General features: G+C 45.0%; 1 protein-coding gene across 2 annotated transcripts in view; it reads right to left on the bottom strand.

Moving 5' to 3' along the window:
* SYNPR (synaptoporin) overlaps positions 1–16,112 on the bottom strand; it is a 356,819-nt gene that overhangs the window by 131,828 nt on the left and 208,879 nt on the right. The window contains exon 1 of one of the 2 annotated variants that reach the window (XM_068253788.1): positions 1,195–1,575. The exons of the other annotated variant lie outside the window; for it this stretch is intronic. Within the exon in view, the coding sequence (XP_068109889.1) occupies positions 1,195–1,218 (24 nt within the window). The 5' untranslated portion in view covers positions 1,219–1,575. Of the gene's footprint in view, positions 1–1,194; positions 1,576–16,112 lie in introns of those variants that run through there. 2 annotated transcript variants of the gene reach the window in all.

The following is a 16,112-nucleotide window of genomic DNA, read 5'->3' as shown; positions in this document are numbered from 1 at the left end:
GTGAGGGAATCAGATTGAACAAAGCCCGGAAGAATAACAACAGAATTCATAAATATACTAAAACAATCAATACGATTGATTCATAATCATAAATATTAAACATTAACAAATCTATAAAATGATCAATCCCCCCCCCCCCCTTTTTTTCTGAATAGTAATGTCTAAGAATCATCAATGAAGTGCAAGGGTTTTACTTTCCATTTGTCACAAAGGATTAAAGAAGAATTAGATTATTTTTAGAAAAAGCTTCAAACCAATCTCAGAAGGAATCCCCACAGTCTAAAGAAATTCATCCTGACATGCTCTAGTTATAAAAACAGAAAACAAAGAACAATAACAAGCAAGATACTAATAAAAAAATATGAAACGTATGAGCCTGATCTAACTACTACAGAACAATAGCAGGAAGAAGATACACCTTCTGATGCCATCCTTCATGTCATAATTAATCCATCACTGCTGCATATCCATTCTCAGTCGTATTTCACCAGATAGTGTAGTTATTTACCGCAACCAACCAGCAGTCATCTATCATTTTTCTGATTGCTCTGAGTTGATGAAAGTTGAAATCTATTTGGTTGCCTTTAATTAGTTCATTCATTACTGTTTTGCCTTACTAAAAATAGAAAAAACCTAACTGTAAATATATAAAGGGACTATCGTATTTTTGATTCATGGTACGTCCTGGTCATAAATTAAATACATTTCTAAAAAAAAAATCTTATTTATTAAGGTAATGCAGCAAGCAATGTGATTCTGCTGTAACTGGTAGCAACTGTTCAGCTAACCCCATTTATATTTATTACTTCTGCAAACTGACAACCAGTGAGGTCCAGCTAGGTGATAAACTTAAGCCTGTATATATTTAAATGGGTTACATACAAACACTTAAACATATGCTATCATTACACATTTTTTGTTGTATAATTATGTTATAGTAGTTTTATTTTGCTATAGTTTTTCATGCCACCTTAATGTTCATTCACTTGAAAAAGTGTGGTTAGTTTATATAGTACAAAATATACATTTTACTGATACTTACATAGAACAAAACAAAAAACTACTTTTACAAATAGATGTAGGATCTACTATCCAGTATCTATGTAAAAGTGAAGGTTTTAAAAGCATGATAATGAAAAACAGGGTCTCATATAAAAGTGCATTACCATTTGCTATTGTTGTCATGTAACTTACCGGAGCAAATATCACCATACACATTTACAAAGGAATTTATAATCCGACTCTTGGCTCTGGAAATGAGGCAGAGGCTGTTGCATGCTAGAAAGGACGGTCTCCAAAATCCTGCTTGTAGGAAGCTGTAGAAGCCTGTGCTTTGCATAAAGTACAATAAATCACAGGAATGTGCAGGGAAACGGAGGCAGTGAAAGTAAGATGTTAGATCGACCAAGAAGAAAGAAAGAAAAAATCCCCAGTTTCCTCTTGGCAGGAATTGTCATAACATTAGAGATGACTAGTAAAGCCCATTGTGAGGTTGGGAGATCAGCACAATACTTCAACTTGCTTCAGACACAGAACCTCTTGTGCCTCTGGAAGCTTAGCTGTACTCCAGGTTGATAGCACAAGGCATGAGCTGAATTTCATTCCCTATGTATAGATTCACAAATACATTGAAGAGGAGGAGGAGACACTTTCTGGGTGGCTTCTACATTAGGCTGTAAATAACTTTTTATTATTATTATTTTCTCCCAGTATAATGATTTAGATGTTTTTTGACTCCTGAAATAATTAAAATGATGGCTTTCAGCTATGGCTCTATAAACCCTGTGACTTAACAAAATAAAAATAATTGTTATGCTAGACATTTTGATTAACTTGATATTGCACAGCATTACAGTGGGTCACAAATCCCTTTTATTTAAAAGGGAAGATAGAAAAAATAAAAATGAAGTTTTGCAATTTTGTTTCAGTTGGCAAAACCTTCTCAAGGGTGCTAATAAACTCTGTAGCAAAGTGTAAGCCTCCCAGGTGCCAGAAAGCAGACCCCAGTGCAGTACAGTGCCTCCTGCTTAGCACCACATTAAAATCGGGGTTAAGTTCGTTGCAGACATGGTGAGCGAGGGAAGGATGATGACTTGGCCCAAAATATCAAATAAAGATAATTTGGCCACATAAGAACGTTTTAGATTTCACAAGGTAGGTATCACAAACTGCCTATAGTAACCCCTGCTATGATTTATTGGTAGGACAGGCTGAATAAAACTTGGGCAGGGTTGGTCGGATATGACGATTTCCGATTCTGCAGAAATTCTGAAATGTCGATTACCTATTCTGTGGATTTCTGTTTTCCAGTGAGTCTTTTTTTGGTAATTTTTTGCTTTCTCTGATTGGCAAAATACTTCTGAGTTGACTCTGCATTCTCTGATGGGTCCAATGCTTCCAAGTTCTGTGATTGGGCTAAAATTACCGAATTGTGTCAATGCGGTATTTACACGGAAATCCGCTTTCCGATTTCCGAACGAGAATCCCAATTACCGCTTGTAATGCGGAAATTTTAAAACGTGAAATCCAAATGCGCTTTCCTAGACCTGGGACCTTGAAGAGTGGCAGCGTTTCTTTTTCAACTTCGCTTGTGCTTCCATCAACTGTTCTATAAGAGAGAGAAGCTATGAAATATTTTATGACTGGTATAGAACCCCAGGTAAACGCAAAAAATGGGGATTGAGTAGTACTGATTTTTTTAGAGGATGTAACGTCCCTACTGATCAAACCCACTGCAGGAGGCATTATGGATTCTGAAGAGACAACTTCACATTAGCGTCTGAGATTTTGGAGGTCGCTGTCCAGCCAGACACATAGGGGTCTCTTTTCAACAAGTCAATATTGTCTCTTTCTAAATGATGGGATATTCTGTCAAATATGTAATGCAGTTCTTGTCATGGGCTGCAAATCCCCTCCCCCTCCAGGGAGTGTCGTAGTACATACAATTCAAGGGATTTATTAGTAGGAAAGTAATAGAGAGTAGAAGTTTTTAAAGTTATGAAAACCATGGCAGTCCTGACTCATAATTCTCTTCACTATGTAAAGAGGCAGTGGCTCACACCAACCCCATCTTGGGCCACAGACCTGAGCCTTCCTTTATTTGTTTTAGGGAATATGGAGGGTAGGGAAATAATGGCAATTTTTTATGTGTAGTCTGTAAATCAGATGGTATACAGCCTGATTCTGACAACTGAACTGAGGTGTCAACTATATTTTCTGAGGTCTTGGCTCCTCCCCCTTCATTATATTAAAGGGGAACTGAAGAGAGAGGTATATGGAGGCTGTCATGTTTATTTCCTTTTAATCAATACCAGTTGCCTGGCAGCCCTGCTGGTCTATTTCTCTGCAGTAGTATCTGATTAAAACCAGAAACAAGCATGCAGCTAGTCTTGTCAGATCAGACTTGTAAGTCTGAACCACTGAAACACCTGATCTGCTGCATGCTTGTTCAGGGGCTATGGCTAATAGTATTAGAGGCAGAGGATCAGCAGGGCTGCCAGGCAACTGGTATTGTCTAAAAGGAAATAAACATGACAGCCTCCATAAACCTCTCTCTTCAGTTCCCCTTTAAGTGACAATGAATTTAATTTAATGATTACAACTTAGCATACATTCACATGTTCACAGCAGAAGCTAATTCAATAAAATAATCTGTCTGTGAACATTGTTGGAAGAAAGTACCTTTGCTCTGTACAAAGTCAATTTCTTAACTACTTAAGGACCTTGATATTTGAAATCTACGCCCTGTTTTGATGGCTATCTGGCTGCCAGGGTGTAGATTTCAACTCACCGCCGCTGCGCACATCCACTGTTTTCGTTGCTCCCGCCGATCTCGCCTCTGAATATTCGCCGTCTCCCACCGCAGCTCACTCACTCTGCCTGTCTTTATGACGGCAGAGCCCTGTGAGCGGGTCAGGAGCCGATTTCATTGGCTCCCGGCCCTGTCTTTCAATGTAAGCAACTCCCATTGGCTTACATTGAAAGTCAGGGTCAGGAGCCAATGAAAGCAGCTGCTGACTGGCTCACAGGAACTCTGCCGTCATAGAGATGGCAGAGTGGGTGGCCCAGGTTCCCGACGTGTGGCAGTGATGGCGGTTGCGGCAGGTATGTGCGGCAATTCGTTGGGTTTCCGCCGGTTCTGTACCAGCGGTCTCTAGTCCTTAAGGGGGCAGAGACAGCTGGTACTTAAGTGGTTAAGGAGTCTATTCAGTCAAAATTACAAATTCTGTAGATCCTCTTGTAAAATAAAGTTATAATTGTCTTCCGGGTCTGTTTCTTCCAACTCACTCCCCGAGCCCTGTGTCCGCCGGATTCTGGTGCATAGCCTTTCCCCCTTGCAGAAGAGTTTGCACTCCTCAATCTGTGATAGAGGAGTTCCTTAGAAATGTCACAGCCCTTTCCTGCAAAGGGGTGGAGCTACACGCCGGAAGGCGCTGGACACGGGTCTCAGGGAGTTAGTTGGAAAAACCAACCAGGGAGGTAAGTATAATTTTATTTTACAAGAGAATCTATGGAATGTGTAATTTTGACTGAATATGGTCTTTAAATTATATCTCAAATGTATAGTTCGATAGTGTAAAATCTATGGACCAGTTATAAAGATAGTTTTTAAGAATTAAGTCATTTAAGTGTATATACATTTCTGATTTCAAGTGGATAAATCAGGCTTATATGTGGTCACACACACTATGGCCTATTTGTGGAGAAGCCAGTATGTGTTTCGATTGCAGACGGAAACCTAGGACCCATGCAGATCCATGCCAACATATCGAAGGCATGCTAATTACAAACAAATAGTATGTTATATAGTACCATATCTTGCATCCTACAGCTGCAAGGCAAGAATGCTAACCACTTAGTCACCACGCTACCCGGCCGGCTCATTACAAATGCTGTCAGTGATAGGAGGACATGTAGGGAGATCTTTTTATGGAGGAGAACAGTGGCATAGCTATATGGGGTGCAGAGGTTCAACCTCACTGGGGCTCTTGGGCTAGGGGGGCCCTGGGGTTCCCTCCCTCAACTACAGTATTAGCTCTCTATTGGTCTTGTGTTGGTAATAATCACTTCTATAGATGTTTTGAATAATAGTAATCATAAAAAAACTGTTCCCCATCATTTTCTTGCACCTCTAACACAGGCTGTCCTTGGCAGGTTTTGGTGCACCATATTAATTGTTATGAATAGGGAGCTTGGGGAAGCCCAATGTAAAACTTGCACTGGGGTCCATAGCTCCTTAGCTACGCCACTGGAGGAGAAAGCTTTGCCTTCTTTGAGTGCAACCTCCTCTGCTGAAGGGTATCCTCCTCTGTTGAGGTATCTAGAGGAGTGCAGGCATGGCTTGTGCCATGGGCACCACAGCACCATGCTTGCTACTGTGCTGCACCCCCATGCCTGCCTCCATGCCTCCCTTTCATTTAGACCTTAACTTATGTATGTAGGGCGCACTTGACTTAGTGTTAGAAGAGAGGACAGAGAGTGAATAAGAAGAGCCATTTCCAAAAATGTAACCTAAGCAATCTCCGAGCCAAAAAAACCACAGGCAACCATAACACATGTAGAAAGCGAGAAAATATGCTGTTTTTAAAGGGGAAAGAGGCGCTGACTGATCGAAGGGGGGTGCAATTTCAGTGTTTACCATAGGCGCTATATTACCCAGATACGCCACTGGTTATGGACATCTATAATGCATGATAAACACATTTGTCCAGCTGCTCAAGACCCCTATACAGCTACATTTGGAAGCTAAAAAAGATGCTTACACCAGCTTTCAGTGTTTTTACATGACGTTGATGCTCCAGGCAATGTCACTGATCACTATGCTAAAGGAATATCTGAAGACTCCATAATTAGTGAGGTTTTGGAAAAGAAATTAAAGCAAAGTTCATTGTATTTTAATTTCAATCAAATTGACTGTTTAACTGCAAAACTGATTGCATGAAAAACAGCATCTCATTAGTACTAGGGCTGTACAGTGATTAGAGGAATGACCCCCGTTCCATATTGTGGTACAATGTCATATTTCCCTTGCATGTGTTTCAGATCTGTATGATTGAATTTGCTGGATTATTTCCCAAGCTAGACCTTTATGCACATCTGGGATCCAAGAGACTTCAGAGCCGCCTATCAAAGCCTTTGAACGCACTTGTAATTTGCATGCCACCCTGACAAATCTAGTTAGCAATGAAAAGAGTGATCTGCACTGTTAAAGAGACGGCACTATCAAAATGATTTTCTCTTTTACACTTGGTTACCAAGCATTTGGAATGGCATGGTCTACAGCACTTTTCATGAAAGTATCAATTTCTATAGTTTCATGTGCAATAAAAGGACCAAAATCTCCCTTTCCAGCATATTATAGGCAAGCCTTTAAAGAGAAACTCCAACCTAGAATTTAACTTTATCCCAATCAGTAGCTGATACCCCCTTTTACATGAGAAATATAATGATTTTCACAAACAAACCATCAGGGGACGCTGTATGACTGATTTTGTGCTGAAACCCCTCCCACAAGAAGCTCTGAGTACCGCGGTACTCTGGGCAAACTGCCACAATGTAACAATGTTCACAGACAGGAATTAGCTGTTTACAGCTGTCTCTAACAGCCAAAACAGCTAGGAGCAGCTACATAACCTGCCCACAGTAACAATGTCACCATGTAATACATGTCAGAATGTGAATCTGGGAGAGAAAAGATTTTACAATGAGCAAACACTGACTTAATCATTTATACATAATTATGGTAAAAAATGAAGCACTTTTTTTACTACATTATTTTCACTGGAGTTCCTCTTTAATTATGGTGATTAATCACGGCAGTATCATCTGACTGCTTTCACCATGCCAGCAAAGTTTCCAAAGTGATCATTTTGTTCTTTCCCTACAGCAGTGGCGGTGCCTGAAAAGCACCCATAGATATGAGGTTGGCACCTGATCAAGCCAAAAAAGGATTGAATCAGTGACTGTCTCTCATGTCCTTGAAGGACAACTGAAGCGAGAGGGTTATTGAGGCTGCCATATTTATTACCTTTTAAACAATACCAGTTGCATGGATATCCTGCTGATCATCTGCCTTTAATACTTTAAGCCATAGACCCTGAACAAGCATATATGCAGATCAGGTATTTCTGACATTATTGTCAGATCTGCCAAGATTAGCTGCATGTTTGTTTCTTGTGTTATTCAGGCACTACTGCAGACATATAGACCAGCAGGGCTGCCAGGCAACTGGTATTGTTTAAAAGGAAATACATATTGTAGCCTTCATATTCTTCTCACTTCAGTTGTCCTATACAGGAAATGTTGGGCAAAAACCCTCCCCCCCCCCAACTCTACTTACCCAGGGCTTCCTCCAGCCCCTTGCAGTTGACATGTCCCATGCCGCAGCTCTGCACTCAGCCGTTGGTCCGCAGTCCCCGCTGGTGCAGAAGCCAACATCCAGGTCATCGTCTACTGCGCCAGTGCGAGCGTCAATCAAGTCCACCTTGTCCGCAGTGTACTGCACAGATGCGTTCCCATTTATTCATCTAACGTGCGGCGACGAGTACCTGTTCGGCAGCACGCACGGGAGCAAGCGGCGGCCATCGGCTGCAATAGACTAATATATATGTCCCTGGGACTTCAGAAGCAGACCTGCGGGATGTAGGTATACTGCACCAAATGCAGCAAGTAGTTAAGTAAATTCCTTTCTAAGTATTTGTAGATCATGGTCACACACCCACCAATGAGCTGTGCATGTGTGGAGGAAGCATCCTCTAAAGGGAAACTGAAGTGAGAGGGATATGGAGGCTGATATTTTATTTAATTTTAAACAATACCAGTTGCCTGACAGTCCTGCTGGTACTCTGCCTCTAATACTTTTAGCCATAGACCCTGAAAAAGCATGCAGCAGATCAGGTGTTACTCTCAAAAATCTGACAATATTTGCTGCATGCTTGTTTCAGGTATTTCCCACCATATAAGACACATTTTTTCTCCTGAAAAAAAAATGGGAGAAACAGTCCCTGCGTCTTATACGGCGAATGCAGGGAATCTCCAACTTACAAAGTGCCTGCCGACACAAACCGCCAACCAATCCCCACGTCGGGCATTCCCTGCACTGTCCCTTGTGTGCTGCTCTGCCCCCCATGTGTGTCCCTGGCTTCCCCGTGTGGTCTGCTCCCCCGTGTATGTCCACAACCCCCTCGTATGTCTCCGCTCCCCGCCACCCACCCCCGGTGTAATTCAGGGCCGTATCTATTAAGAGGCACCCGTGGGCCGGTGCCATGGGCGGGTCCTCGGGGGGGGCGGGTGGCCACTGGTTCAAATAATAATACTTTTTTTTATTTTTTTTTCCCCTTATGACATTTTTTTTTCTATCATTAACATTTTTTTGGGGGGGGGGGGGGGGGAGCGCCGCTGCAGCAGCCAGAAGTTACAGTTCTTACTGTTTGCAAGCGCTCCCCCCCTGCCGCCACCATCCACAATGGTTTCCTCTGGTCACGTTCTCTGTGCGCTCTGACTGACTCTCATCGCACAGTAATGAGCCAGCCAGAGCAGGTGGAGCCACTTGCATGTACAGGGAGGGGGCGTGGCTTGACATTGAGGCTGAGACAGCAGGGCAGGCTATGAAATACATTGGCTTCCGATGCTCCGCCCCCCCCCAGCCGACTAGCCGAGCCCGGGTAAAGTGACTCCTCCTCAGCTCCATTTTACATCACGCAGGAGGAGGACAGCAACACATGAGATGGTCGGGTCGGGAGTCACTCGATCGGGAGCCATGTGAAGCAGCTGCTGCAGCCCAGCCCCCAGCTACCCAGCCAGCCAGCTAGGCAGACAGGTCACCCTCGCCCAGCCCAGGGTCACAGGCAGCAGGCCCCAGCCGCCCAGGCAGCACAGCAGGCCACCACCAGCTACCCCAGCCCAGGGTCACTCGCAGGCCCCAGCTGCCCAGGCAGCACAGCAGGCCACCACCAGACCAGGCGGTGGCATGCAGAGTTTCCCTCGCGCACCGGACTAGGTAAGATATTTGTTGTAGTCAAGTTCCTGGACAAATCTGCTGACATTATTGCACGTATTTCTGAATTTGCTGTCATTATTGCTCGTATTTCTCATCAAATCTGCTGTCGTTATTGCTCGTATTTCTCATCAAATCTGCTGTCATTATTGCTCGTATTTCTCATCAAATCTGCTGTCGTTATTGCTCGTATTTCTCATCAAATCTGCTGTCATTATTGCTCGTATTTCTCATCAAATCTGCTGTCGTTATTGCTCGTATTTCTCATCAAATCTGCTGTCGTTATTGCTCGTATTTCTCATCAAATCTGCTGTCGTTATTGCACGTATTTCTGATCAAATCTGCTGTCATTATTGCTCGTATTTCTCATCAAATCTGCTGTCGTTATTGCTCGTATTTCTCATCAAATCTGCTGTCGTTATTGCTCGTATTTCTCATCAAATCTGCTGTCGTTATTGCACGTATTTCTCATCAAATCTGCTGTCGTTATTGCACGTATTTCTCATCAAATCTGCTGTCGTTATTGCACGTATTTCTCATCAAATCTGCTGTCGTTATTGCACGTATTTCTCATCAAATCTGCTGTCGTTATTGCACGTATTTCTCATCAAATCTGCTGTCGTTATTGCTCGTATTTCTGATCAAATCTGCTGTCGTTATTGCTCGTATTTCTCATCAAATCTGTTGTCGTTATTGCACGTATTTCTCATCAAATCTGCTGACGTTACTGCTCGTATTTCTGATCAAATCTGCTGACGTTATTGCTCGTATTTCTGATCAAATCTGCTGACGTTATTGCTCGTATTTCTGATCAAATCTGCTGACGTTACTGCACGTATTTCTGATCAAATCTGCTGACGTTATTGCACGTATTTCTGATCAAATCTGCTGACGTTATTGCTCGTATTTCTGATCAAATCTGCTGACGTTATTGCTCGTATTTCTGATCAAATCTGCTGACGTTATTGCTCGTATTTCTGATCAAATCTGCTGACGTTATTGCACGTATTTCTGATCAAATCTGCTGACATAATTGGGCAGATATGCCGACATGATTGAATATATTTTCTGGGCAAATCTGCTCACATTACGTGTATTTTCTTGAGAAAACCTGCACAATTATGTGAATTTTCTGGGGAAAGGGTCACCAACACTTGGGCCCACTGTCTTTGCGTTGCACTTTTAAAGGGAACCCGAGGTGAGAGTAATATTTTAAGCAATATTAGTTGCCTGGCTGCCGTGCTGATCCTCTGCCTCTAATTCTTTCAACCACAGACCCTGAACAAGCATGCAGCAGGTCAGGGGTTTCTGACAATATTGTCCGAACTGACCAGATTAGCTCCATGCTTGTTTCTGGCGTAATTCAGTTCACTACTGCAGCCAAATAGATCAGCAGGGCTGCCAGGCAACTAGTATTGTTTAAAGGGTCACTTAAGCCAAATAAAAAAAATGAGTTTTACTCACCTGGAGCTTCTACCAGCCCCATGAAGCTGTCCGATGCCCATGTAGACTCGCTCTGATGCTCCTGGCCCTGCCAGCAGCCACTTAAGGTTTCGGCGACAGGAGCAGACAGGCCGGGAACGCGAATGATTCTTCGCATTCCTGGACGTAATAGCGCCTTCTATGCTGTTATATGATATATGCTATATCAGCATAGAGGGCGCTATTACGGCCAGGAACGCGAAGAATCACTCGCGTTCCCGGCCTGTCGGCTCCTGTCGCCAGAACCGGAAGCAGGGCCAGGAGCATCGGAGCGAGTCTACGTGGGCACCGGACAGCTTCAGGGGGCTGGTAGAGGCCCCAGGTGAGTAAAACTATTTTTTATTTGGCTTAAGTGTCCCTTTTAAAAGGAAATAAATATGGCAGCCTCCATATCACTCTCACCTCGGGTTCACTTTAAATTAGTTAGCTTTACCCTCATCCGGGCATGGCCACGCCCATTTTTGCCGCAGTGCGGTTATAGCCACAAAAATTGGTCCAGCACCTGCATAGCACCCCCCCCCCCCCCCAAAAAAAACCCTGGAGCCACCACTGACTGTACTTATACTAATTATTTATATAGCGCCAACATATTACGCAGTGCTGTACAGAGTATGTATTGTCTTGTCACAGTGGGGCTCACAATCTAATCCCTACCATAGTCATGTGCATGTAAGTATCGTAGTCTAGGGCCAATTTTTAGGGGAAGCCAATTAACTTATCTGTATTGTATGTTGTTGGGATGTGGGAGGAAACCAGAGTGTCCTAAGGAAACCCACACAGACACAGGGAGAACATACAAACTCCTTGCAGATGTTGACCTGGATGGGATTTGAACCTGGAACCCAGCGCTGCAAGGCGAGAGCGCTAACCACTACGCCACCATGCTGCCATACTACTATACTGTATTGTACTGCCATCTTCAGCAGTACTTCACAGAGTATGTAGTCATGTCACTGACTATCCTCTGAGGAGCTTACAATCTAATTCTGCCATAGTCTAATGTCCTACCATATTTGTATTTATATAGCACTGGCATCTTCTGCAGCACTTTGCAGAGAACAGCCATGTTCCTGACTTTTCTCAGGGGAGCTCACAATCTAATACCTACCACTATTTTGTGGGAGAGAACCAGGGGAGGACTGGGACCTTTTGGCCTGGGGGGAAAACACAACCCAGGGGCCCGAGGGGGGGGGGGGGGCTACTACGGCAGTGAGGCAAATGACAAAATGGGCATGACCATGGCGTGATGTGGGTGGGGCCAACTGCATGGCATTTTCATGTCAGTATGGACCAAAAATCTCTGAGGAATGCCATAAAATATTCAGGCAGTTCTGATGGCAGAAACAGATCATATTCATATACTAGCAAGACATGCCTAATAAAGAAGCTAGTGAAATACAGGTAGTCCCCGGTTAATGAAGGAGATATGGAATGTAGGTTCGTTCTTAAACTGAATCCTTTCTTAAGTCAGAACACAGTCATTTCTGTCCCCCTCTAAGTCACCTATTACCCCTGTGACTTTTTTGTCCCCGTGTTACCTCTGTGTCTCTTTTGTGCCCCTCTGTGTCACCTCATGCCCCTGTGTCACCTGTTCCCCTTCTGCATCTATGTCCTGCTGTGTCACCTGTTCTCCCTGTATCTCTTTTGTCCTTGTATCACTTTTGTTCCCCCCTGTGCCCCACCCTCCCGTGGCTCCTGTGTTCCCCCACTATGGCTCCTTAGATCACCCACTACCTGCAGCGGGAGCAGCAGCAGTCAACTCACCTACTCCAGGGCCCCTCCATGATAAGCGTTCTTATCTCTCTCTCTCCCTGCTTCCTCCTAATCCCAGTGTTACGTAATGATGTGATCAATAAAAGCCGACAGTAGGAGGTAGCAGTAAGAGAGAGATGAGCGGGTGGATCATGGAGTCAGCCGCACTGGGAGTAACCATGGTACCTGAACGCTAAGTCGCAGGAAAGTCTCCATGGTTACTCCGAGCGTGAGGAGAGCAGAGACATTTGCCGCTGGATCTCTGAAAGAATAACTCCAGTGAAACTAATGTAATAAAAGTGCTTTGTTTTTACAATAATTGTGTATAAATGATTTAGTCAGTGTTTGCCCATTGTAAAATCTTTCCTCTCCCTGATTTACATTCTGACATTTATTACCTGATGACATTTTTACTGCTGGCAGGTGATGTCAGTGGAAATAGCTGCTGCTTGCTTTTTTTTGGCAGTTGCAAACAGCTGTTTCCCACAACGCAACAATGTTCACAGAACTGCCAGGACTATGGTCCTCACAGTTTTCTGTGGGAAGGGTATCTCCACAGTATCAGCCATACAGAGCCCCGTTTGTGAAAAGGAATAGATTTCTCATGGGAAAGGGGGTATCAGCTACTGATTGCAATGAAGTTAAATTTTTCGTCTCTTTAAGTCTCCTTTTCAACCTAATCAGTTGCTCTCAATTATAACTGAAAGAAAACGGATTTTCAAAGTAATGCCAATATTTTCCTATGGCACAGTTACCACTTAACGCGTTTTAACTGAAACCTTTTTCACAATGCACTGCTGTGGAAAAACTGTGTACCAACGCATACCAATGCATTAAGTGTAAAAGCGCCCCCCCTTCTGTTCGCAGCTGGGAGTAATACTGTGCAGGCACAGAGCACTCCCGGGCATGGGGGCACAGCGTTGGTGCATGCGTGACAGGGCATGTGCAGAAGCACATGACTGGCCAAAGTACTGGGGGAGGAAGGGGTTATGTAATATTAGATAACAAAAAAGCAACTGGAGAGGACAGCAAGGGAGCACGTCATGGGGCTGGCCCAGGTAAGCATAAATACGCCAGTTAACAACACAGGTACACTCTAAGGTCTCCTTTAAAGAACTTCTGACGTAAAGTAAAAAAGACTATTTTTTACTCACCTGGGGCTTCTTCCAGCCCTTAGCAGCTGTCTCAGTCCCTCCCCACAGCCCTGGTCCTTTGCGTTGTCCCTGCTGGCCTTCCACCAGCGGGGTCGGGTCTGCTGCTCTTGTGCGTCAACATCATCTGGCATATACTGCACTTGTGCACAACTAATGTGCAAGCGCAGTATGCGCCAGATGACGTGGATGCACAGGCAGGTGCAGAAGAACTGACCACGCCAGTGGAAGGCCAGCAGGGACAACGCAAAGGACCAGGGCTGTGGTAAGGGACTGAGATGGCTGCTCAGGGCTGGAAGAAGCCCCAGGTGAGTAAAAAATAGATTATATATTTTGCCTTGGAAGTCCTTTGATGTATTGTACATCCTCAATAGCGCTAAGCACTTTATTTAGTGTGCAGCCAAAGTACAACAATACATAAATATGCATGATACAAATTACCAGTGCTGCAAAAAGCTATATCACCAGCACGCAGCAGTGAAAGGGTTACAGGTATATAGGAGACAGGAAGATGTGGGGCTAGTGTGAGCAGAGCTGGCCTGTGCAAAGAACAATAAACAAATGGAGAGGAGACAGAGGAGGTGTCCGCTTACAAAGGACAGTGTCTGGTCTGCACCTGATGTCTGCCGTGGTCAGAGTCCTTTCCAGCTTCAAGCAGTAGGCTGGGAATGAGAAAGAAAGTTTTCATCTTTCACAAGGACTGGAATCCTCCGGCAGCCTCGGCCACTTCAAATGACGCGCTTGAGCCGCTCTCTGCTCACTGGCTGGCTGTTTCTGCTGGCAGGGGGCAGGACCTCTGTTGCCTAGCAGCATCTGTAAAGTGCTGCTGTAGCTGCGGGACCAATTCACCAGACAGCGAACTTGCCAACACTGCAAGTATCGGCCCTGATGCAAAGTACAGGAGGCGGCCCGGGGGGCAATTGCCTCCCGTCCTCCCGGGCCAGTCCGCCCCTGCAGAGAACACTGGCTAATGTGTGGGGTTTTTTTTTTGGGGGGGGGGGGGGGGACTTTTCCTACTTGCTTTTTTAGGGTCACTTTACTCATACCTGGGGAGAAAACGGCTTTGCGCTGCACTCTTACTAGGAAATTTTAATTGACCACACCCACTGTGTTATGGACACACCCACTGCATTCTGTGGCCACGCCCATTCTTTGCCGCGGCCGCCAACATCCTCCTGGGCGCGGGGGGGGGGGGGGGGCGTCGTAGGTTTGGGGTGCCTAGGGGAGCCCAAACCCTAAATACAGCCCTGGTGTAATTAGCTGTGTAGCAGCATGTCTTACCTAATTCATGGCTCTCGTTGGGATCAGAGATCTCTCTCCTCTCTTAAGGTCCATACTCACGGGGGACGGCCGTCGCCGCAACCGCGTGGCACGCGCATGTTGCGGCGACAGTTCGCCCGTGTGTATGACGCGCGCGCCCCGAACCGTCGCCCGTCGGAGCTGTCGCCAGGCGATTGACATGTTCAATCGCCGGCTACAGCCGTCGCCGCAACCTCGCCGGAACTGTCGCTAGTCCCGTATGTGGATGCAGAGGGACTTGGCGACGAGCTGTCGCCGAACTGTCGCACACGCTCCCGTGTGCTAGCGACAGCTACAATTGCCCCCCGTGAGTACTTAGCTTAATGGCTCCCTCTAGTGAACGGATTGTGCTGATCGCGCCATCAGCACAAACCATCACAGCTAATTACACTGGGGGAGGGGGGGAGCGGAGTCACAAGTTGGAGTTGTGGGCATATATAGGGGTTGCATACAGGGAGTGGACAGCACAGGGGGAGCCAGGGACACACACTGGGGACAGAAGGGGAAACACAAGGACAGTGGGCAGCAGAAGGGGACATACTGGAGACAGAAGGGGAAACACAAGGACAGTGGGCAGCAGAAGGGGACATACTGGAGACAGAAGGGGAAAACATAGGGGACAGATGTGGAAAGAAGAGGACACACTAATGACAGAAGAATACACAGGAGGGCACATGGGGACACATGGAGACACAGGTGGACAATAATTAGGGAAGAACATCTAGAAGACGCTCCTGGACTATGGATGTACCAAGTTTAGTATATATTTTTTTCCCTGGATTTTGCCCTCTAAACCTAGGTACGCAAGAATAGTCAGGAGGAATGCCAGGCAACTGTTATAGTTTCAAGAGAAATAAATATGGCAGCCTCCAAATACCTCTTGCTTCAGGTTCCCTTTGAAGCCAATGATGTAGCTCCTAACGTGTACATTTAGGATGGAGTTGTGAACCAGAGTGTTAGGTCCCAAAACCTGGGAGGAGTCTAAGGAGTCTAACGATGGCTGGATAGTGTAATGGTTAAGGGCTCTGCCTCTGACCCAGGAGATCTGGGTTCGAATCTCAGCTCTGCCTGTTCAGTAAGCCAGCACCAATTCAGTAGGAGACCTTAGGCAAGTTTCCCTAACACTGCTACTGCCTATAGAGCACATCCTAGTGGCTGCAGCTCTGGCGCTTTGAGTCTGCCAGGAGAAAAGCGCAATATAAATGTTCTGTGTTTGTTTGTAACAATAAGTGTGAATGCAATTCACATTGAAGGAGTGAGCCATGGTGGATAACCTACTAAGGACTTTAATGACACTTAGGTAAATACAACATGGAGTGGATAGCAGGCATGACTATTTATATTTTATTTTGGCTTAACAAAGATAGCTAAGATATTTTATGTTTATTATGCAAAATGTAACAGCAACACATATGGATGATCAGGTCATCCAC

Source organism: Hyperolius riggenbachi, chromosome 9, assembly GCF_040937935.1.
Source record: "Hyperolius riggenbachi isolate aHypRig1 chromosome 9, aHypRig1.pri, whole genome shotgun sequence".
In the NCBI taxonomy this organism is placed as follows: Eukaryota; Metazoa; Chordata; class Amphibia; order Anura; family Hyperoliidae; genus Hyperolius; species Hyperolius riggenbachi.
This window is presented reverse-complemented; position numbering and strand designations above follow the sequence as displayed.